At 41.9% G+C, this 25,057-nt stretch overlaps 1 protein-coding gene across 1 annotated transcript in view; it reads left to right on the top strand.

Annotated features, from left to right (window-relative positions):
• Positions 1 to 25,057, top strand: part of ntrk2a (neurotrophic tyrosine kinase, receptor, type 2a) — a 58,855-nt gene that overhangs the window by 9,680 nt on the left and 24,118 nt on the right. Inside the window, exons 6-11 of the mRNA XM_062562152.1 lie at positions 2,851 to 2,984; positions 3,612 to 3,744; positions 3,915 to 3,986; positions 4,159 to 4,395; positions 6,155 to 6,216; positions 7,557 to 7,656. Coding sequence (XP_062418136.1) covers positions 2,851 to 2,984; positions 3,612 to 3,744; positions 3,915 to 3,986; positions 4,159 to 4,395; positions 6,155 to 6,216; positions 7,557 to 7,656 — 738 coding nt within the window. The remainder of the gene's footprint in view (positions 1 to 2,850; positions 2,985 to 3,611; positions 3,745 to 3,914; positions 3,987 to 4,158; positions 4,396 to 6,154; positions 6,217 to 7,556; positions 7,657 to 25,057) is intronic.

Raw genomic sequence — 25,057 nt, 5'->3', positions numbered from 1 at the left:
CCCTTTTGTATAGTGTGACCTTACAGTTGCATTATGTGAAACACAAATGCAACTGACTCAAGCTGTAATAGGCCAGTAAAGGCCAGATGGCATCTGTGTCTGTGGGCAGCAGATGCTTTTGCATGTGTGAATTTGCTATAGAGTCCACTCATCTAGTAAAGGTATATAAGGGATAAAAAGCCACATTTAGAACAAAAGCTATGAAACTCAATTCACACATTTAACAGCACAAAGAAAATCCGCAAAGTGCATTTATCCTTCCGGCAGTCCTTTTGAGGCTTTTGACATTTAGTAGGGAGGTTTCGCAAACAGTAGGTTTCAGAAGAATTTAAAATAGACAACATCTTCAAAAACAGATGGGAATAATGTGTGCAAGCCATTCAATAATCATCACTTTGAGTAAAGGAAAAATGTGCTAAGATTTGAACAAGTGACACTGGTTGGTGCATACAGATGGTACACTGTGACGTTTTATTCATTTAACAGTGGCCCGTCATATCACAGGAATGATGCATAGCTGAACAAGCTCATTATAATGAGTAATTATGTTTATGTAAGACGGCTATACGCCCTCAAGATTTATGCATAATACAATGCACACTGTGCACTGCAGAAAGCAGTGTGTCCTTTAGAGGTGCAGTGAAAGGGGGGGGGGGGGGGGTGAGGTCGCAGTGATTCAAGTTTTTACCCTTCAAACAGGAGAATAAGGTTTCACTTATTTATGCACTATTAATGATGTGACCATTTTTTTAGAAATCTAAAGTTCACCATTTACCTTCACTAATGTGTGTTACTTACAATCTTTCCACAACCCTGACCACAATCGTTGCCACGCTGGGCTACAATTTCAGAACGTGAGAATAAAAAAAATAAAAAATTGATACAGACAAGGCAGGTGATGATGATTTTGGGGAAACCTTAGACATCATCTGAAGTCATAAAGGTATCGTTAAGTTGTCAGTTTGGTGTTTCAAAGCTGCTCAGTCAGTCTTTTTTTCCTGTTTTCCTTCTTATTTCTCTGCCGTCTTTCAACAGAAATCCCTTTGTGAATGCATTTCATACAATTGACAGTGAAATTCAGCACATTCCTCTTAACCTTTTACTGTCTGAACTAATTCTAAAAGAAATGAAATACCAATTTTTTCATTAGCGTCTGACAGAGTCCCGAGTGAGAGAGCTGCAGCATTCAGTATTAGGCGAAGGATCTATTTCCCTCCCTCTCTCTCTCTCTCTCTGGTCCACATCGCCGTCGTGGAAAGGTAGGAGCCACAGATTGTAGATGTGAACACTTGCTCCAAACACGGTTGCGTTTGCCCCTATGCCCCCCATAATGAGAGCCGACAACAATGACACCTCCAACAATGCTGCTGAAGCATGCCGTGGCGTATTGTGACGAGGTTTTCAGTGCAGAGCGGATGTTTTGCTTTTAGATTTGGTCTGTGAGCCGCTATCCAACACCACATCGCCAGCGTCATGTCGCCCATGCTGTGCATGTAATTCACACCCTCATGAAGGTATTCTAAATTCAAAGAGGCCCAAGGATGCATTCAGTGCTGGAACATGTAATTAAAAAACAGGAAGCAGATTGAGGTTAATTCCAACATCTCAGCATGAAATACAGAGCCATCAGGTCAGATCTAGATCCAGTAGTTACTGCTAGTGTTCACTTTACAGTGATGGCTGGTTTGACTACCAAAGCTGTGCACAGAAATCATCTTACATGGAGACACATTCCTACCAACCGGCAGGTCACGACGACCGCACTCACGTGAAAACATGTTTTGTGGGGTGCAGCTTTGTGTCCGTGCGGCCCGTTGAGATGTGTGTTGCTGACATGGCAGCGGGTCGGCCACCGCTGAAATCACTGTTTTTCAGTGGGTCTTACAGTGATTGAGTGGGTTGCCGTAGTGATAAGCATTCTGCCGACGGACAAAAGGGGTTGGAAGAGGAGGAGAAGGGAGGGAGGGAGGGAGGATAAGTGGGGGGGGGGGGGGGGGGGGGTTCGATAAGGAGTCTGTCCTGCTTTATCTGGAGTAGATGTCGACACCCATTTCTTCCTCTCTTCTTTTTTTCTCCATTTCTCCATTCCCTCTGCTTTGTTTTTTTCTGATACCCTGCTCTGTTCTTCTCTCCTCTTTGTCCAATGTTCTCACTTCTCGTTTCTCCTTTTTTAATTCTATTGTTTTCCATTTTGTGTACTCTTATTTTCTCTCATTTTTGTTACTGGGTTTCTTATCTCTCCTTCTCGTGGTTCTTGTGTTGTCTCCTTGTCTTTTCGTAGTTTCTTCTCTTGTTTTTGCTCATCGTCTGTTGTCTTCTGCTCTTCTCTTGGATCTCGTCTGGTCTTTCATCCTGTTTTGTTATATTGTTTCTTCATCGGGGATGCTATTGGATGAGGGATGTGGGTGGCTAAGACTGTGATGTAGTCCTATTGGTCCCACCAAGGTCACCCACTGGTCAGCAGCATGGTATTTGCTTTTGACTGAGGCTTCAGACTGTGTCCAATCAATTTAGTACTTGGGCTGCTTAAGACATGCACTAGTAATCAGTGTAGCCATCACTGTGTTTGAACTCTGTCTCTTTGTCTGACTGTTTGATTGGGGGAAGTGTGCTGAAATGAAAGCAAGAGAGAGAGAGAGGGGAAGAAGGGGATTGGATTTGGGGTCTGTGGTAATGGTTGTGTGTCCGCCTGCTCTTGCAGTCTTATTGTTCAGGTTGCTACGTGACGTGTGTTTTAACTGAAAATACAGGAGTTGGCCATGAATCCAAAGTTTGCTTCCTTCCTTTTTCTCTCTACCTTGGCACCCTCCTCTCCTGCCTCTTCTCCCTCCCACCCCTGGTTGTATGTAGAGGTTCCCATGGCAACGTTGAGCCCGTCCAAAGTGAGACTAATGGAGGGGAAGCACGTGGATCTGTCCTGTGAGACCTCCGGGGTGCCCTCACCTGAGCTGATTTGGAACATGGCGTTGGTCTCCAACTATGAGGTCAGGTCAAGGACACGGAAACACAAACTCAGATATGTTTGAATCGTCACATCAATTATTTTCCTTACAAATGAATCATTTTTAACCACATTAATCACATTGTAATACGCAAAATTCACGTGCAAACGTTTAAACCAAATTAGGTGCTACTGCAAATATGCAGTATTCTCGGTTTCACAGTTTTAAAAGAGCTCTTTGTCACGTAATTTGATATTTCATCTTTTAAAAAAGTAAGTTAGCAGCGAGCACCACAATATTATAACATCATGTAGATCTGTTTTCCAAAGCATGTTTCTTTGATCAGAGAGTAGCATAAACAGTCCATCCTTCCCTCAATAATCTACGTTAACGTTAACGTAAGTAACAAGTGTCCCAGTTTGAGTCAAGTGATTCAGTACTAAACTACAGAGCTGGGATTTACTGTGCAGGGACTTTTTAGTTTTTAAACGCTTTAAAATAATCGTCTGCGTTAATCAATCAATATGATAATAACTAACCTGCCCAGCCCTCGTATTGCTGCTTTGAGAGATTAAACAATTATCCCCATAACTTTGTCATCCGTTCTTTTGTATGACATGATAAATTGGTCAAATCTTCATACTAACATGGATGCTTTCACGCACTCAGATCGAGACCTCGGGGCAGCTTTCGGTGCTACGTCTGTCGAACCTGTCATCGATGGACCACAACAGCAAGATAAGCTGCACAGCTGAGAACATCGTTGGAGACAAAGAGTCCTCGCTGCTGCTGGACATACTTTGTACGTTTGCCCTCTGGCCAGCAGTCCTAATATAATATAACATAATGTCCTAATCTAATGTTTTGGCTGGTTTTACATCTGAATTGCTCTTTGGTCCTATCTTGTTTTCTACTGTTTATATCTTTTACTGATGCTTTCAAACTCTCCCTAATTCTCTCTACGACACGCAGTCCCTCCAAAAATCCTTAAACTGAGTGATGCAATCAATGACCATCACTGGTGCATCCCCTTCAGCATATCAGGTAAGACTGACAGACAGCCACATCCAGTCCGTCGGCATGGCATTCATCTCAACCTGCAATTGTGTCTTAGCATTTGGCAATCACGACTGAATGAGCAAATAAGATTTACAATAAAACAATCTGGACGCTGACAATCACTTCATCTCTTGTATTGTCTTCATTGCCTTGCCAGGAAATCCGAAGCCAGAGCTGCAGTGGTTTCTGAACGATAAAGCGGTGCCAGAGGGGCCATTCATCGAGACCAGGATTCACGACATCACAGACAGGGAATACCACGGCTGCCTGCAGCTGGACAGCCCCACGCACGTCAACAACGGCCGCTACCGGCTCCTGATCAAAAACCAATATGGGTCCGACGAAAGGGAGGTGGAAGCTCACTTCATGCGCAAGCCCTGGGATGGTGAGGAGCTCCGTGTTGCTTTTCAAAAACCAAGCTTTTCATTTCTTCCAAATGTACAGAGATGAACCACTTTTTTATAATAATTGCCATTGCCATCAGCGTAGGAAGGAGTAATGGCAGCAAAGGTTTGCCAAATTATAATCAGTTCGAGCTGGTGACACTGGACATTCATAAAAATTCCCTCCAGGCATCTGCGAGATATCCCGCTCAGCAGAACGGACTGGACGGACCGACAGTACCACACATACTGCCTCAGGCCTCAGCTGCACGCGGCCCTGCAATCACTTTTGCAGTCACTGGTCCGGGTCTTCTGTGCGATGGTCAATTGTTCTCTCTTTTGCAGATTTGCTCCTAATGTTTTGTGATTGTGACGTTCTCATGGGCAGATAGCGAGTGCTTTTGAGCTTTGCCTGAAGAAGAACCTCCCTTCATGGACCGTACGAGCACAAGTGTCGCACCGATGCCGTGATTGTGACAGACTACGGGTTTTGACCAAAATGGAATGCCCACGCTGGCAGTTTTGAACATGCAATTATAGGCAGTATCCAGATTGAGCAAAGAGGTCGATTTTGGATACTCAGTTATGGGGTGAAAATATGATGGTAGTATAAGTTAAATCGATCTGTCTGCTTAAACGCAATAAAAACTGTTCTACCTGCTTGGGTGTGGATGGCGAATGACTAACATGTCAGCATCTAAAAAATAACTTTGTCCAAGAAGTATTTGATCAAAGTGAATTTTCGAATTGTAACCTGTTCATTTTTTTCTCTATTATGCGCAGGAACGGAAAAGGAGCCGTATTATTATGGTGAGTTAAATAAATGTTCTTTGCAACAAACGTGTTCGTCAAATGTGAAAGTGTTAAATCCAATGACGATTAATTGTGTGTTCATAGTGTCAGTGTTCTCAGATCTTTCATCTCATCATTTTCATCCTCATCAATTAACATTAATTACATTTGAGAAATCTTTCTCTTTCTCTTTTTTCTTTCAAGTTGCTGAGGGTGCGTTTTACATACCTACTAGGGATTAGGGTTGTTGTTTGTCTTTTTCCCACAATGTGTCCCCGGTGTTATTTTATTTTGTTCACTGGTATCATGCATGTTAAATACATGTTGTCTGTTGGTTTTTGTATTGTGTTTGAGTGATGAATATCGGGCATGACGGGCATAACATTATTTGTGGAATGCATGTCAAATAATTTACACTTAAAGTATATTGATGTGTTTTGTGACCTAATTTCTCTCCCTTGTCTCCTTTCTGTCTTGCTGCTTCTCAAACACTGCTCCCTCCTGCAGATCTAATCACAGGTACCGCCACGTCTTATATTCTATATTCTTATGTGCTCACTCCCAGTCACAGTCACAAATACTGACCCGCCCCCCCCCCCCCTAAATTACCATTGATCCACCATTTCGTAGTGGTGCAGGACATTTTCAGGGCACAACGATGAGGGCGGCTGATTTACCTTGAGTTCTGACAGAGGCAGAAAAGAAGCTTTCCATAAGCTTCCATTAAGTTAGTTGAAAACACTGTCTCCAGTTAATTTTTGAACGTTTACAGCTGAGCAAACAACTGTACAAAGCTCTTAAATATAAATATACATTGTGTGGACCTAAAGCCCTGAAGCTAAAGCTGTAGATTCCAAAGCAAAGTTACTCTTTCAATTAACCAAAACAATTAGAATTATATGGACAACAGATAATATCTAGTCATGAAAACTACGTACTTCACTCTGGCTGTGAGTGACTCTCTCTCTCTCTCTCTCTCTCTCTCTCTCCCTCCCTCTACAGAGGGCCCCCCTGTAGAACCCCCTGAAGACCGAGTCGCTGTAAGTCTCATATTTCTGACCCTATTTCTCTGTTTTATTCTCCATATTTCTGCAAGCTTCCTAGAAAATACACCGTAGCTGCCACTTTTTTTTCACGTTTGAAGTAGTTGAATCCCTCCTGCAAGACAAAGAGCACAGTACCGTGGGGTTTACTGTGGCTGATTGTCTCTTTAGGGTTGGGTTATAAGCAGAGGTGTGGACTCGAGTCACGTGACTTGGACTCGAGTCATGTGACATGCGACTCGAGTCATGAATTTGATGACTTCAGAATCGACTCGACAAAACGTACAAAAAGACTTGCAACTCGAACTTGGACTTTAACGTCGACGACTCGTGACTTCACTTGGACTCGAGCCTTTTGACTCGAGGAGACTTGCTACTTGCCATGAAAACTGGGGGAAAACATTTGTTTATCTGCATCGGTCAAAAAAAATGTGCGCCACCTGTATGCAGAGACATCCAATCACCGCAGTGCCACCTGGTTCTGATTAGACAGCATCCAAACAGGCACATTGCAAGACAACCAATGAAGCGCAAACAACGCGCCAGTTGGAAAAATGATACCGAAGGTAGTTTTGTTTGGCTGTAAAAATAGTCGTCGACAAAAAAACGAGTTGCTATTTGCAAAACATGCGGGTCGAAGATTCCAGACGGAGCTGCCACGACGTCCAGCTTTGTTCGACACCTGAAGTTGCACAAAGACAGGTGAGTTTTGAACGAATGCTGAGCACCTTGTCGGATGTACCGTAACTCACGAGCATTTCACCGCATCAACGAGACAGCTCGTTCATGCTTACAGAAATCGGGATTTTTTGAACCCGGGTTCAGACTCCGATGGAAATCCTCGCCAACATTAAGTCAACGTCCGTTTTAAAGTACTATAACACAGTCCCAGTCGATCCACCATTACCCTTCCCTTCGTAGTCTAGGTCTGTGAGGCAGCTTCCCCGTCCCCACTTTGCTTTAAAGCACAGGACTTCGGTTTCTTGAGGGAAGGGCTTTTGAAGCAGTGAAAATATTCTTAATATTGCATAAACGGAAATGTATTATCGTGTACCTTAGTGTACAATAGACAATGAATATTAACACAACATTGGTATGAGTAAAGCGTAGTTTCAAATAAAACATGTGGTTATAAGGGATAATAAGAGGACTTGAAATGACTCGAAACTAAAATGGTAAGACTTTGGACTCGACTTGGGACTTGTTGGCTTTGACTTTTGACTCGACTTGGGACTTGCCCCATCTTTGACTCGGCTTGACTCGGGGCTTACTTGTGACTTGCATAACAATGACTTTGTCCCGCCTCCTGGTTATAAGTCTGTGTTCTAATGTTGCAGGTGTATGTGGTGGTGGGCATTGCTGCTGTCGCCTTCACCGGTTTTCTTCTAATGTTGGTTATTCTGAAGTTTGGTGGAAACTCCAAATTTGGCATCAAAGGTAAGACTCCTGGCTTGTATCTGCATTGGTGGTTTGGATTATTTGGGATGACTAAATGAATAAACCGATGGAAGTGATTTGTTTGTGGACTTCGATGACTTCATGGATGCATCAAAAACACATTTTGAAAGTTTCATCAAAAACCCCTTTACATCACTTGCAAATTGACTTTTCCTAGAGGAAAGTAAAGGAGACACCTAAAGTTTTAACGAAACCAGCTTCAGTCTCACTTGTGTCATCTCATCAGACTTCAGTTCACATTACTGGGGATATTTGACATTTTCCTTGCAGTTGTTATTTCAGCTCAACGGGTAACAGAGCTTCACTTATTATGTTCAGGTTATTAGGAAAACGAAGAAAAAAAAAAAGAATTCATGGGCCCGGACTCAAAATGTGTGTTTGTGGTTGCCCAATAAATTCCATTTAATATGCAAACCATCATGTGTCCATGAATCCATCCTGTTCAGGTGGAAACGGCGTCTGTTTGAAGGAATCGGGTGATTAACGTGCATGTCGACTAAACTGAGCACCTGCAGTCTTTGTCATGTTGATGTTGAACTACTTTTGGGATTTCTGCAGTGGCTACAAGTATAACTCATATATATATTTTATTACTGATTGAGACTTACTGATTTGTCTTTGTTTGGTCGTTTTAACGTCCTCACACCTTTTGCACTAACATCTCATTCACTCCTTCCTTTTCTACAAACACAACACATTTTTGTTCCAAATGTAGACGTGTTCACTGTGCTGCTAAAGACCTGCAAGCATATTGAAAATCATCCTTTTTGTTGAAAAAGAGATTCAAGTAGAAAATCCCAACACACGAAAGCTTGGTGTAGGAACAGTTCTCTGTGGCTTCTGTTCAGTTTTGATCAGCAGAGTTGTGTTGAGAAAGCGTGATGCATTCATGGAGCAACTAAAGAAATCAACATTGTGGGGAACGCACTTTTTTTTTTTTAGGAATAAATAACAATTGAGCAGCCTGAACCGGCAGTATTTGATGGAGTGGAGGTTCACATGTGTGTGTGTGTCTGCGTGTTGGTGTGTGTGTGGTGTCTTGGCACTGATTCGCTATTGACCCTGAGAGACAAGTGGTGCAAGACCGATGAAGCAGCTACTCCATGGTACATCGTGTGCGTTTGTATTCATGGTCTTGTGTGTGCTTTATGCTTTCTCCAGAAGAGGTGCATGAAGTTGCTCTGAAGGAAAGAATCCCTCCAGAGCCTCTCCCCTATATATCAGGGTTTTTTTTTCTGCTTAAGTGTGTTTTCTTGTACATCCAAGCATTTCTGCTGGTGTACCAGCTTCTGCTCGCGTTACTGTTTTACCTTTTGGATTGATTGAGTTTTCATCCTCCTCCTATTTCAACTTCCTTTCCCCACGCACTCTTGTCCCTATGCGCCACATCCATCCAGATGTGGAGAGAGAGAGAACGAAAACAGACATTGGAGGCAGAAAAAATAATAATCACGGAGCTGGGGGACAGATTCATATGCAGAGAAAAATAACCTTCTGAGATTAAAGTAATAAATAAACTATGAGGAAAAGAAAAAAAAAACAATCATAGCGGAGTAAATAACTGTGGTTATGAAAAACAGTGTACTTTTTCTTTTTGGGTAATCAATTTTCTTCACTTTGCAAGTTTTGGATGAATCGTATCACATCACAGATGCCAACGTTAAACGCTGAGGGAAAAAGGTGTGGTTGGGTTGCAGGAGCAGCAGACGTAGCAGGGGCATTTCAGAGGAGCCTCTACCAGGCGAAATGTGAGGGGGGGGGGGGAATTGTCTCCTGTGCTGCTGACCCCTCCAGGCTGAATAACATGGTTCCAAAAGGAATGGATGTTAGTGCTGAAAGGCACAGACTTATGTAGTTAAGAGTCTTTGCTAAATTCTCCCCACAATAGTAGTATATTATTTGATAATATAACACACAAGATCATCAAAGAAAACTTGAGGAAATCAATACCACATTGACATTAGGAACAATATGAATTGGACGGAAAAAATGTAGATCATTTAAATGTATGACTCTAGTCTAGGAAATGTATATTTAAAAAAAATCAGAAACCTTCCCCTTAAAAAAAATGAACAGGAGGGATGACTGTGGCGATAAACTCGTGATCACAAAGTGTGAAATGGTCCTGCAGCTTTCCAGTCTTCTGACCTCCCAAAGTACCGCACACTACCACATTCATTCCTTCCAGCACCAAAGGCGCAGCCTTCAGGCACAGAGCGGCCCAGTATCGTGTAAAAGGACCCATTTACGTGCGGACCGGAGGGGTCGAGGCGTGAGCCCGACGGCACGCTCCACGTCTGTGGGGAGAGAGCCGGTACTTTAGGCCTGGTACCTAATCGAAAAGGTGTGCAGGGAGGAAGGCGCAGCTCGCCTCGCTGACTCTGGATCAGTCGAGTAAAACGGCTGTGGCTGGTTGACGTTATTTATGGCGACTGCATTATTACGCTCCCCTCTCATCAATAACCCATTTTCACCTAGTTGCTTTCCGAGGCTCTCACGATGGATGTATTCTACGTACTTGTGTGTGTTCTTGTGTTGGCGGATGTAAGGTTAGCCATTAGCCAAAGTAGCTGTGTTCCAATACTGCAAATCTTGTTCTTCTTTGCTCTTGACATGTTAAATGTCGATTGTATTTATGATTTTTGAGTTCTTTAAACTGCTGAGGCGCTGGTCACAGTGGAAGAGAGGCTGGAAAACGCTGAACTGTCCGATGATACATGTCCTTTTTAATCCCTTTAATTCTCAAAGCAATGTATCAAATTTCTTCATTCGATTGTACCAAAGCAAAAGTAAAGCATCTTCCAAACAAAACATTCGCAATACCCCTTCAAAAAGCTCATTTATATTGCACTGAAATAAGGATCGTTTTGGGAAGAGCACCACATAACCTTCTGTTAAGCCAATCAATATCGCCTTCGGGGGGGGAAGCCAGACCAAAGTTTGGGGTGGATAAAGCAGCCAGAGACTCTACACGAGTACCACCCCATTGCAATAAACCTTCTTAAGAAAATGTAGGAGTAGAAACCAGTTTATTGTCAATACAGCGTGGGAAATTGTATATCTGCTGTCGGTCATGACCCCTTTAGAACAAGTGAAGATAATGATTCATACTGGAGTTAAATTAGTGCATGTTTTTGCCCTAATAGATCCCTTTTCCATTCACATATCTTTCAAAAATTGCAAAAAGATGAATCCTAATTTCCTGGCCTTTTCCCGGCTAGCATCTTATGGTTTGTACCAAAAGTTTGATTATTACTTGTGTATGGAATTAAAGTGTAGACACTCAATTGATTAGCGGCTTAAAAATGAAATGGGTATTATGGTATTTGCAAATTAACTTGAGTGACTGGAAACATAAATTCCTCACATGGTGTTTTAGGGGTGAGACGTCAGCGTCTCTCATCCTCCAACTTAAGTACAGCATCCGATCCGTGCAACCTTCCATTCAGGAGAAGGAAGCGACTACACGGCACGAGTCTTTGCCTGAAATACCCGACTCGGGCTAAATTGGGGCTTGTATCCTGGATGAGTCCGGCTTACAAAGGAGGTCACCTGGTGACGTCTAAGTGCATGCAGCTGTTACTGTCAAGTACGTGAACAAGTGAACGATCGAAAGTCATCTCAAAATGAAAGGCTCTTTTGTCGGAGAGATGTCGAATGCTGCAAAAAAGGTTAAATAAAAAAATGATTTAGACTTTCTGTGGCTTTAATGGGCTCGTTTTAAAGCTTGATCGTTTTCCCAAAATGGCACGTCGCCACCCTCCCAAAGTGACAGCAGCCACAGTGTACGCCTTCATGACCCTGTAAGCAAGGGGCACGTCAACGTAAATACACGGGGGGGGGGGGAGGAGTGAAAGTGAAACACTTAATGTTAAGTTGAGAAAGTGAGAGAAAGGAAAACAGGGAGGAATCCATCGATGGACTGAACTAGAAAGCAGATGTAAGAAACTCAGAACAAGACTAAATGAAAAACTTAAAAGAAAAGAGAGACTGAAGAATGCCCTCCTTTGTCCACTTATCAATGATTCGTCCTTAGTGCAGGTTTCAGTTTTTATCCTGGCGGAGTTAAACGCCTCCATCCCCCCCCCCCCCCCCCCCTCTCTCTCTCCCCCTCTCTCACACCTACACAAACCGCTCCTCATTGCTGATCGATCAATACGACAACCTCAAGGTCAGCAGGGCTTCATTCTAGGGCCAACCGAGCATGCTCAGCGTGCCCACCACCACCTCCTCCTCCTCCTCCTCCGCCCCTTCTTCTCCTCCTTCTCCTCCCTCTCTCCGCTGAAAAGCAGCTTTTCGCCTGCGGCCCTCGAGGGATTTTTCGAAGGAAGCCGCTCACCCACAAAACCTCACGAAAAAGGAAGTGGGAGCGGAATGAGTTGAACAACGAACCGAAGAGGCTGAAGAATAAGCCGTCTGTGATTCTGTATTTAGACTCAAGCTGAGGATTGAACCTCCGATCTTTTTAGGGGGAATGACCGCAATGTGTCGGTTTGACTGTAGTATCAGCATCTGGTCAACTGTCTAGATTCATGGTGTTGGTTATTGGAGGCTCTATTTCATACAGGCAGAGTTCCTGTGTGGCTGCTTCGTGTGAAGAGAACAAAACAAACATCCCGAAAAGTTGTTAGACCCAGTGGCGCCGGTCTGAGGGGGGGGCTCGCCGTTTGGAAGGGTCCTAATAACAACGGCAGCGACAGACTGATGACAGACATCATTTCATGTAATGTGTTGTTATAAGGGAGACATTTATTTCTTACAAATTTTAAAACAACAACCGTAACAAAATCTTATAAAGAATCGTAAAAAGTCATAGTGATGCTCTATTAACAATAATAAAGTAATGACATTTTTAGATGTATCCTTTCATGAAGACATAAGTTACCACTATTCCTCCTTTTGCGTGGTCCATCAAACCACCTTTTCTCTGACATCTGTCTCTGATTATTGAAGAAAAACCATTACAAATGAATTGAGCAATTGAGCAATAAAAATGTTTCTTCGTACATAGAGCACACCTACAGACGTCTCCATGGCAACTGTAACAACCGGTTTGAATGTCGGGGGGGGGGGGTTATTTGAAGCTATTGGCGCTGGAGCGCACCCGTATTGCACCTGACACGCTATGTGCAAAATACAAGTTGTTTTATAGGAGGTTTGTATCCAGAACACCTGGCACCAAAGGCACTGAGCGGATGGATAGTTGATGGACAGCAAGGCCGAGGCTTCTGGAGTGTTTATTATTTCCCTTTTGCATCTGGCGTCGCGATTCCTTAAGGAGGAATTCGGCTTGTTTGCAGATTTTCATGTTGACAATAGGAGAAGAAAAGAGCAAGTGCCTCTGGCGGATCCTGAGGGCAATGATTGCATGAAGTGCTCAGAAAATGGAAAGTTCTCTTTTCCAAAGGTAAACGTTGGCTGACGTCTCTGCAGAGGCCTGTTGGAAGCTTCTCTCTTTGCACATATTGCACTTCATGCAACATTGTTTCCCACATTCATTTCTGTGGTGCTGTTTTCTTGATCTGGATACATTTTGAATTCAGACATTGAATTGATGTGTTTTCTTTTCCAAAAACCACAAAAATCAATCTTTAGAAAAAACAAATACCCACTGTGCAGCCATCAATCTTTACTGCAGGTTAAATAGCTGTAAAAATTGTTTTGAAATGTAATGTTTCTGCAGAAATTGGTTTTTGAATAGATGGAACTAATTTATTAAATATAATTGATTAAGAAATACTATCTTTCATGGGGATTTACTGTTATTTTTAGAGGCTGCTTAAGCTCCCACGTGGTAAACCAGACAATCCAAGAGAACTGGTTTACTTTGAGAAAAAAGAGACGGTGATGGTGAACATGATAATTGTGACCAGGAGCGTCCGTCCATAGTTCTCCCGCACATCATTTCCTGTATTGTATTGGGCAGTTTGACCTTGACAAAAGGTCGGAGGAGTGAGAAATTGGATAGCTGAAAGTGGGAGTGCCCTGTGGGAACAGGACATTTTGTATAGGAACAATTTGTCCAGAGCACAGATGAAAGTGATTACAGAGCAGCTGAGCATATAACATTTTTTTTTTCCATTTTGAAATATAAGATTGTTTTAAATGTGATTATTCTCCCTTTTGAAAAAGAAAGCTCTTTGAAATATCAGTGTGACCTGATTTGATTTTCCAGTTGAAAACTCCACATGCTTATCGTGAAAGGACTTAAAACAAGGACACCAGGGCGGACTTCATTGTTATTTACACATTAGGACACAACAGATACCGGAGTCTGGAACGTGAGGTTTTCTGGTGCCAGCTGTGATTTAGTATTGGAAGTCATATCACTTTAACGTTATTTCCATAAGAACCAACACAGATCAATGGTTTGACTCGTGTAATTGCCACATAAACAGGGCTCGTATTTATTTTCTGGAAAGTATTCCATAAAAGAAACACAAGTACGACTGCGTCTCAAGTGGAGCCTGAGATTCTCTTGGCAGCACAGATAATAACATCAGCGCCAGTGTTTCCTCGAGACTCTGCTTAACCCACCAAAGCAAAAAGACAGATCCCATCGGTGGGAGGAGAAAAAAAAACCCGTCAGGGTTGAATTTTCTCAGAAGCAGAGCGCGCTGCTGTTGGATGGAGGCGACGGTTCACCCCACAAGCAGAGCCTCGCCTGGTCACATGGGACATTTTAACACCGCTTTAGAGATTGTGAAGAAACCAGCATGCATCGGGACACGTTGTGTACGAGAGCATTCAGAGTCTCAATGTTTGTGCTTCAAGTCCTACAAAAAGATGTCATTTACTGTAAAATCGTATTTTGCAGTTACGATTGGTGACATTTCAAAATCAACATGATTTTGTGTGGAGTTTTTGCGGAATGTGAAGATAAAACCCAGTGTAGATCTTTAGATCTTTAGCTTTCAACTTAAATATTAAATATTCAAGGTAAATATGACCAAAAAAAACAACAAAACAAAGACAACAAATGATTCACACGAGAGTACTTTAGGTAAATATAAATATATCGAAGTGACGTGAAAGTACATCGATACCTTACTTGAGTATTGTCATTTTCCACCTCAGATTGAGGTGTTTGTACAACCTTTGCTGCTCACTTTCTCTTGATATACTGTATAATTGGGCTCGGGAACAACATCAAGTCATTTCGAGTGGAAAGGCTGAAGTCCACGTTGGGTCAGGAGCGGTGTTTAAGTCAGAGTCAAGTTTAAATCTGAAGTCAGCAGACCGAGTTTCGTGAGTCCTCATCTGTTTGCGGCCATTTAAACTGCGTTTCCGTGTTCGTGTCGGTGTGATTTAATTTTTTTTATCTCAGACCGTGTGACAGCGCGTTGTTTTCCGAGGTCCTGCTGGCTGTTCTCTAAATGCCGCGGCTGCCAGAGCGCGTGTTCGTGCTGCATCAAGCGGCCTTTTTCTTGGCAGCCCGGTGAATGTCTTTATGATAGAGTCTATGTTAATGAGGCCTCAGATATCGATCAACACCTAGTCCGGCTGCACTCAGGCTGATGCTCGAGCCACCGAGAATCACACACACACACACACACACACACACACACACACACACACACACACACACACACACAACGTCCCCGGGTCCCCTGAATATGCATGAGAGTTGGCCGAGATGTACGGTATGCCAATATCATTTACGATGTCGGGCTCCTTTTGTGTTGTGTATTTGTTGAGCATTTTCAGCACAGCAGGGAAGGAGATAAAAGGGAGAGAGAGAGAGAGAGAGAGCGGTACTGACCGATTGGGAGCAGCACTATAACGGATAGAGGTTTATTGATTGACCAATTGATTGTTTGCTTCTCCAGACTTCCCATCACTGCCTGAGGCCACGTTCCGCAGCTGGTGTGTGTGTGTGTGTGTGTGTGTGTGTGTGTTGCATCCCCCCCCCCCCAAAAAAAAATGCATGCAAGAGATATAGAGGGAAAAGGGTGCAAGCGAGTCCTCTGTGAATAAATGTGAGATTGTTTTGATACGTAAACCTGCATCTCTGGCAAAGTCTTTGCTCTTCAAACAACCAACCTTCATGGTAGAGTACCTACATGTGCCTAAAGAGACACATTGAACCAGTTGCACTCATTACTGGTTCTTAGAACCCAGTCAGCAGTCACATCCACATCGGAAGCTGTCCAGGAAAAAACATGCTGCCTATTTCAGGGGAACAAGCTAATAAGACAGATGTTACATGGAATACAGTCAAATTCATGATATATTCATGTGGGTCAGGAGATCCCTGTGCTAAGTATAACTATAACTACTGGATTAAGACTTTTAAATGACAAAATGAGCACAGCCAGCCAGCCAATCAAAATGATCGTCTTGTGTGCTTTATTTTGTTATTTTGCATTTCTATTTCTATTTTTCAGTTATCTAACAAGACAGCGACATTGTTTCTTTTGGCTGCTCGCTGAAACTCATCAAAAGATAAGAGAAGTCACATTAAAGATTTTAGAGGATTACTGTAATATCGTTATCTCGTTTTTATCATGTTGAGTGTCCCTCATCGAGCAGGTTGTTTATTTCCTCAAAGGAAAACCCAGAAGTCTGGATCTGAGTTTGTATGTTTTAGTACAGGAACTATTTGTACACATCCTGTCAGATTGCCTTTAGTTTCTATGTGTTTGTATCTGAAACAGATACTACAGCAAATAGCGTCACTGCAGCCTGGATTTATTACGGTGTTTCTCAGAGTCTGCTCTGTGGCTCCGTGCCAAGACAAAGCATTTTGCTGAGCTGTCCGCGGGTTTCTCAGCTGACACGAGACGACTGACGAAGACTATCTGCAGCCGAGGAAGAAGCCGTCTGCATGCACAGAAAAGCAACGACATGTGGTCAGAAAAAGCAGTTTAAAAAGACGAATGAATACGGTCACAACAACAATAAGGAGAAATCTTTATTGCTGAATAGAAGAAGAAGCTCTTTTATATGTGGATTTTCTGAAAATACTATAATCCTTCCGATTGTGCAAAACAGGGCTGAATAATGATTTTCATTATCTTCTTGATTATTTGATTCATGAAATGTCCTGAAAATAGACCCATAGCTCAAGTTCATATTTTTACTTATTAAAATATATTTAGAAAACTTGGAAATATCTACAGTCAAGATGCTGGAGCCAAAGCATATTTGGCATTTTACTAACATGCACTTTGACATATGAGAAAGAAATAATTTTAATGAAAATATTTGCCAATTTGTTCCCTGTCAATCAAAATATTGTTTCAGTTCCAATGCAAATGACTATTTTCAAAGGTAGTTTTTTTTATAGCAAACGTATTATTCCAACAACTAAGGATTTGTTCTATTCCTAAAGCTGTAAAATCTCCTTAGTCTCCTTGTCAGTTATTTAAACTGGATTACAAACATTAGAAGCATCATTTACCAACATTTTGTCTAAACTTGATCGTTGTTGTCAAAGAGGACATAAAGAAAAACACTTTGACAACAAGTTGCTTCGTAGACTTTAGTTGAAACGAGTGAGGTTGAAATGGGAATGAACCAAAAGTCTGTCTTTGCCTGTGTGTAGATGGAGCCTTGTGCTGTGTGTGTGTGTGTGTGTGTGTATTTGTCACAAAGCCTGCGAAACGACATGGGCGAGAGCCTCTGCCCGTTGCATGCTGTTGCCACGGCAACCCACGTCATTACCAACCTGCGCTGCTCCAAAACTAAATCATTATCACCAGCCGAGTCTGCGAGCGGAGTGAATCACAACCGCGAGAGAAACGCACACTGAGACACGCGGGAACACGAGCAGGCAGCCCCGACAACAATCGTAAAGCACTTTATTACTGCGGTAATAACAATGTTTATGAACTGAGTCATAGGACGAAAAACATATTTTTTGGACTCTTTTGATACGGACGGTCCGTGACTCTGGGTTTACATCGTGACTCTGAGTTTGGAGTGGTGTGTTTGTGTCACACAAAGTGGATTTCTGTATTTCTGTCTGCCGACATAAGCGATATACACGTTTTGGTTGATAAAAAAAAAAAATGCCTGCACGCATTGTATCAAATACAACTGCACATTTGATTTGATTTCCTGTCTGACATCACTGGATTCACACAACACAGCACATAAACAATGCTATAACTTTAATTTGATATGTTTGTATTAGGGCAGTGACAGATATTTGCCTTTGCTTAGTTCTTTGGAATTTCCAATAATAAAACATTCAGCATTTGACGAAAACAGCTGACTTTCAGGTTTCATTTGAGGATGTTTACATCCATACAGGCGCAGTTGTGCAGGAACATGAATGCCTTTTTATATAACATTCCATCATTTCGATACAGAAAGTAATTTGAGCAGTTAATAAACAAATAAAATCAAGATTTCTCCTTTGTAAATACATATGTTTATCTTCAGTGCTAGTGGTCTGTCATGCAAGAACCATCACCAGCTCTCGTTTGGACTTCTTCTCTTTAGTCTGGTGCTCTGTTGGATTGAGGTTGTGTTTCCATTCAATGGTTCTGGCGTCGTCTTTCTTTCTGTCCCAGTTACTCTTCTGGGCTGATGGAGGTAGTGTTTTTGCAGCTGAGAAGTTCAGCCCAGACCCCTTTTGCGGCGTTTGCAAAAACACATAAACCATCACATGAAAAATCTTCTGCGATACCAATAAATCAGTTTAATGTGAAATGACTCTGCAGTGCCCAAGGATTGTTAATCAACTAAACTTGCACTGCGCACCTACACAAGTTTGCAGCTGAATCCTTTTATCGTAGAGTTGGAGTGCAAAATGAAAGCCTAAAAAGTGTCTGGTGGATTGTTACTGGGTCACTGTGTGAATCTCAGGGAACAATCCTCAGGGAGGAACATCAGGTTCTTTGTCTCTGCTTCGTGGTATTAAAGAGGGCGTCGCTGACATGTTGCAGTTTCACTGCAAATCCCAACATTTTTCTCTAGATTTTACACAAAAACTGAAATGACAATTGCAGCTTAAGGGGGGGGAAGCAGGTTGTTGTTTTTGGCTCCAATCAGCCGGTCCTTTATCGTAGAGTGTCAGCTGGTTGCGATGGTTTTCTCACATCCTTCTTCCTCAGGCCTCCAGCAGTGCTGCAGACATTGCTGAGACTGATAGAGATGCTCTTATTATTAGTTTTATGATATGAGTCACAGTTCTGGATCACACTGCATCTCCTACACTAACTATTTGAGTCCGTGCAGATTCACATCCATACATTGTATCCACAATGGAGGAGGCAATAGAGTGTGGTTTTAATGTAGCCAGACAGAAAGTAAGGGGGTGGTCCATGAGTCTGTGTCCCGTCAAACACACGGGACGCAAGAACATTTCTAAGCTTCTTTAACCAATGTTTGAATGTTCGAATTTCTGAGAAGCTACTTACAAAAGGGTGTCTTGTTAGACAAATGCTTTTCCTCTGTTGAGAGGTGTGTGTCTGCCACTCGGAACCAGGAACATGCCCTCCGTTGTTAAACTAAATGTTAAAATGTCGACAGCTGCATGAGTTGGCGAACCCCCCCCCCCCCCCCCCCCCTCCCTCTCAATCACAACGGGAGCCCAAACAAGGCCAACAGCAAGCGCAGTCCCAATGATGCTAAAGCATATGATGCACTGCAGCAGGAAATCAAAAGAAATGTAACCCACAGGCCCACAGCACATGAAGCTGACACAGGAAATGAAATCTAAACCATCCCTGCAACACACCTGGATTTACCTCGTCTCCATCTCTCCCCCCCCCCTGGTCCGTTTGATGTTGTGCGAGACATGACTCAATCACCTACAACACACAAACACACTGGCTGCAGGTGTTTTGCTGACATTTGTCATTTTCTCTCAGATATCTGCAATGCATTTGAACCGTAATGCCACATCCAGCAGAGAGGTATCATTTATTTTGGGTGGATCAGCGTGTGTTTACAGACGTAACCCTGGCACAGACCCCCCCCCCCCCCCCCCCCCCGCGCTGACGAGCCTGCTGTCCACTTCTGTCCGTAGCTTTTACTAAGAAACGTGCAAAAAGGGGTTTCTTCCATGTGTGTCTTTGCAAGCAACGATGTGACACAGAAATAAAACAGTTGGATTTGTTGAGCAGCCCGTTGTGCACACTGGTCTGAGGTTGAAAAGTAGGTGTGAGCGTGTCCATTGATCTGGGAGCAGTGGGAAGGTCGAGGGCCATCAAGTGAAGCTCAGAGGTGTGTAGGATCAATATGTTTATTCCTCAGGTTTTGGTAAAAGGTCACTTCATCCCTAATGTTAGTAAATTGTGTGTTTTCTTAAAGGAATTCATATTTTACTGGGAAGCTTTGTGGATGCGTGTGAAATATCACTGGGGCTCTGACCTTTGCTGCCTAATTGATAAGTAAATACACTCAAAGTTATCACACACACACACAGCCATGAGGTCTAATGCACATGCCTTTTATACCCTGTGATCTCGGCCTTTGGAGTTTGATATATTCTCATACACTTGATTTTTTGCCTCAAACAGTGGGTCTACTTTGGACTGATTAAAGTCAGATGAAATACATTCATGGGCCATGATTAAATTGATGACATACCCCAAACACACCAATAAGCACATTTTAGAATAACACACTAAGATGGCAACTTAACTGGCATAAAAACCTTTTGACGTGAGCTCGCTTCATTTTCGTGTTTGTATTTTTTGATTTCTGATCAAAAAGTACAAAGATGGTCAAGCTGGGGTCAAGCTGGGGTCAAGCTGGTGACGGGAGGTTTGGTATTTGTTTCTTACCCCGGAGCTCTGGCACCAGCCGAGTGTCGGTTTACACTAATATTTGCAGTTCTGCTATTGGTTTCCCCGGTTTAAAATAAGTTATGAAGCCTTCTCGGCATTGTTCAGGCAGGATTTTATTTGACTCCGTTCAAAGATATCAGAATAAGCATATTGTAATTCCAGGTACACTGATTGCAAGATGTTTTTGGTGCCACCTTTGTTATTAACAGTCGCCTAATGTACTAAAACTCTCCTCTAATACCAGATTTAATTAACGTGGGGGGGTCTTTCCTCACGGTACATGTGGCTATATGAAGGATGGAAAAACAACACAAGGGAATTGACACCCATTGGAAGGATTACTGCTAAAACTCACTGTCCTAAGCATTGAATTACCAAATGATGGTCATTTTATGTTGCCTTGTGTACTTTCTCCATCCTACGGTGCTACAAAACAGAAATAACATTTTTAACAAATACTAAGCTTTTTGCTTAACTTACCACGCCCCTCTTGCAAAAGCTGTTTGTTGTCGCTATTTTTATTATTTCATTTTATTTGACAGTTGTGTTGTTTTTCTTTTGTTACTGTTGTTTTTGTTGTTATTTATGCTTTCTGTGTTTCCCTTCAGGCTGTGCGTTGTTTCAGAACATCCCCGCGGAGTTGGTCTCACGCTAATGCAGACGGACACACAAGGGACTATAAAAACAAGGGAGAAACGATTGTTTGTGTTAGTGTGTGTTTGTGTGTGTGTGTGTGTGTGTGTGTGAGAGAGGGTTTGTGGGCGAGGAGATGGGAAAGTGAGTTCAAAGTTAAGCTGAGTTGCATTCACGTATCCACCCAACAAAACAAACTGCTGTGTATAACAAAATGAAGGGTGGTCGGGGGGGGGGGGGGCGGGGGGGTCTGCGTAGCCGGGTTGAGCTCTGGGACGCAACGGCCTGATCAACCAATCAGAGAGTGCCTTCAGAGACTCATAAAAGCGTCCCTTTGGATGAATTATTCAGACCACAGGGACAGAGACAGCAGCCGTTAACCTACATCTCCCCCAAATACACAAATGCCTCCCACACGCCCAACCCTCCACAAACACACACGCAGCTCACAACGCACACGCCATAAGCCCTCGCCCATGTGCATCCAACCCCAACTTTGTAAACAATGTCTATATCAAACAGAACAGTATCACCAAGTCCACACACTCGAGACATTGAGCCACTCTCCTGGCTGTATGAATCAAACAGTGATTTTTGGGGGGGATATATTTTTTTAAAGTTGAAGGATGCTAACACACACATGCACAGCAGATCATGAAGCGAGGTCTCTGTTAAATGAATCATAGGTTGCCTCCCACCCACCATTGCTAAAAGACACATGCAGTCATGCATGCACATCTGTCCAAGTGTGCAAATAGCAACAACAACAAAAAACACAATGGCTTGGGCTACTTTCTTAATGTACATTTCAGGGCCCATGTTGTTCACACATGTTCATTTTGGATACACAGAAAGCTACATTGTTGAGATGTTCGCATTGGCACGCATTAATTGATAAATACATGCACATGACAAGTGCTCATAGGAGCATCCCATGTGAACACGCAGGTAGCATTTTACTTCACGCGGTCGGCCGTCTGTGCACGAGTCAGCTCATTATTTGGGACGGGTCCCTCTCTCATGCACACATGCACATAGAGAGAGTCCGCATAGATACATGAGGTGTATTTGATAAAGAGATAAAGAAACAGACACTTTCTGTTGGTGTTGGAGAGAGTTAAAGAGAGTACAGCAAGTACAGTCTATCCAAACCCTACTCATAGCATTTAATGTTTCAGGATACTGGTTTTTAACTTCAATTATCTTAAATGTGCACTTGAGTATAGCCTCTGCATCCATTAATGAGACAAAAAAAGGGGCGGTGCACTTTTACTTATAAAAATTGAAAGTTCACCGATGATATTGTGGTAAACTAGCTTCTACACTGCACTTAGTGTTTATACCTGATGTATACTTCCGTTTAAGGGTTCCCCCCTTTTCCCCCTCATAATCTGCCTACATAAAGCTTTTACAGTGTGATTGAATCACGTATGCACATTAGAGTGTATTTTGTTGAACCTTCACTATCAGTATAGTATGTAGCTTTAGTTCACTCTTTATTCATCGAAAAACAGAACTTGTAAAGAGAATGAATCCCACATTTACAATCCAGTTGGGGCTTACAAATACAGATTGTTAAGCAATCCGCCAGAAGTGGATGCTAATTATGCATCACTGAAGAACAAATCAGTGTGAAAATGTAACGCATTTTTAAAAAATGCAACAAAATGAATTTACAAAAAAGGCCACTTCTGCCCAAATTACTCCCCATAAGGGGTTGAGCCAAATTATAAAATGAATCCGCTGTTTTCGCCGTGCAACACGGCCACCCGCCATCTTGCATGAATCACACAGCGTGTAGTCGCTTTTAAATGACGTTGGGGGGGGGGGGGGGGCGAATTTCAAAGCCAGACGTCACTCTCTGTCGAGCGCCATTTACGCTCTACCTGTTTTGGCCTCTGAGTGGATGAGGAAAGTGTCGATCATTTCCATGTGCCTTTACTCGGATTCAATGGGATCTGAAAAAAGTGGTTGAACGATGATGATGAGGTTCCCCTTTAGCAAATGGGGGGGAAAAAAGGTTTAAAAAAAAGAGTTATTACACTTTTTATCATGCCTATGCCATTTTCAGAGCAGAGGCCAAAAAATGCTGAGGCAGGAAAAGGTTATTCATCTTAAAAAGCCCTTAAGCAACTAATAAGGAAAGTCAATGGAGTGCAAAGATTGTGCAGTGTGGGTTTTCCTTTGTGTGTCTGCGGTTGAAGCATGAAGGTGTCTTTGTGTGTTTATAAGAACGTTTGACAGACTGACAAAGACTGTTTCAATAATGCAGGGAAACTCATTCAACACATTATCAGTCCGTTTCTGACATTCAAAAATTGCAGCTCCATCAGCGACATGAATGTAACTTTTTGTGTCTGTGAAGTGTGAACTTGCATTTAAACTTAAGCGATGTTTTTTTTAGTAGAGTATATATATTAAATACTGATGAATTATAAGTCATTTTTTATGAATTAATTTCTGTTTAGTGAGAAGATCGTCTCAAGCCACTCTCCCCACAGAGCAAATAAGCATATTTCCCAAAATGTGAATCTATTGATGCAACAGTGAGGCAGATTCCTAAGGATTTACTCCAGGTGCACATTTATATCTAATATTGGTTCGTAATTGCCTTGTTTTTCAAGAATCTACATTTCAGGCAATTTTCATTCTTCAAACTACAATTTTGATAACCAATCTTCCTCTGTATAATTAAAAAAAAAAATATATATATATATACATAATATGCATTGCCATTCAGAAGCTGTATGTTTATTTTTTACTTAAAATTCACTTTGTGTTTGTCTTAGTTACAAACTATTACTAACCAGATGCTAGGCTCATTTTAAGTTTGAATAGCTTTGATTTCTTTGCACAAAATTGTAAAACTTTTATCGTGCTGAATTGCATATTTAGGGATATAAGTGGAAAGAAGGTTAACACTGGGAAACATGATATTATTGTGTAGTCGCTTTTGAACTGAGTAAATTTTACCTTTATGTTTTATCTTTATTGTTTCTGTCCTTTTTATTTCCTTTGTACATTCTGATATTCTATGTTCTTGCTTTACATATGTTTGTGACAAACACATTACCGTACCTCGTTTTTCATGCATCTCCATCGGAAATCGCATGTCTTCTAACTGCAGCACAGTCCTAAAATCTTCTATTAATTGCACAATGGTAACTTCTTTACCTGTCCCTTCTTAGCATATAAAACATGTCAAGTCATGGTATTTCAAGGCTAAAAAACAGAACAAAATAAACAGCTGTATTTAGAGTGACACAACTTTTTGGTTCTGATCCTCCTCCATAGTTCTTGTGGCATTAAAGCTGCATTCAAGAGGCTTAAAAGGCTCATTTGAAAAAAAAATATATTTCATACTTCAGAGGAAAGAGCTTTTTTTTTTTCTTTTCAATGAAATAAATCATTTATTGGTGTCCCTTGTGTGTAAATGTGTCTTTGTCTGTGTGTTCCTCTTTTATCACGGCTCAGTCAGAGTCAATTAATCAAACAGAATACATCTGTGACCACTCTGGCTTTGAAATCATTACCGCATCCAACTCTTCTTTTATTGTACTTCCCTTTTATGTAAATCATATTTTTCTTATGTCCCGTTGACCTGAAAATAACACTATCGCACTGCAAATGTACCTCAGTGCAGCACAGACGTCTTTGCTTAAGTAAAAGCAAGGATTTGCAAATAATTTACTAAAGTACTAAGTATTAATAGTAAAAAAAGATGATCTAGAAAAAGAAGTTTAAACCCTGACTGCTTCCCTGCGTGGGCCTAGTGTTCTATCACGTGGGCATGAATGTAAGTTTGTGGATTACAGAAAATATCTCAGTTAGATATCAGTTAAAGGCCCGGCAGCTACGTTACCCAATGTTTACCCAAAAATGCAAGTAAGAGAGAAAAATTAAGAAAAAGCACAAACTGCAGCTCAAAAGGTTTGGAATTGGCATGAAATAGAAGTACTGAAGTAAAAGAATGTCAAATTTGTACTTAATTGATTATATGTACT

Source organism: Pungitius pungitius, chromosome 5 (assembly GCF_949316345.1).
Source record: "Pungitius pungitius chromosome 5, fPunPun2.1, whole genome shotgun sequence".
NCBI classification, from domain to species: Eukaryota; Metazoa; Chordata; class Actinopteri; order Perciformes; family Gasterosteidae; genus Pungitius; species Pungitius pungitius.
The sequence above is the reverse complement of the archived record's forward strand: the minus strand, read 5'-3'. Positions and strand labels throughout refer to the sequence as shown.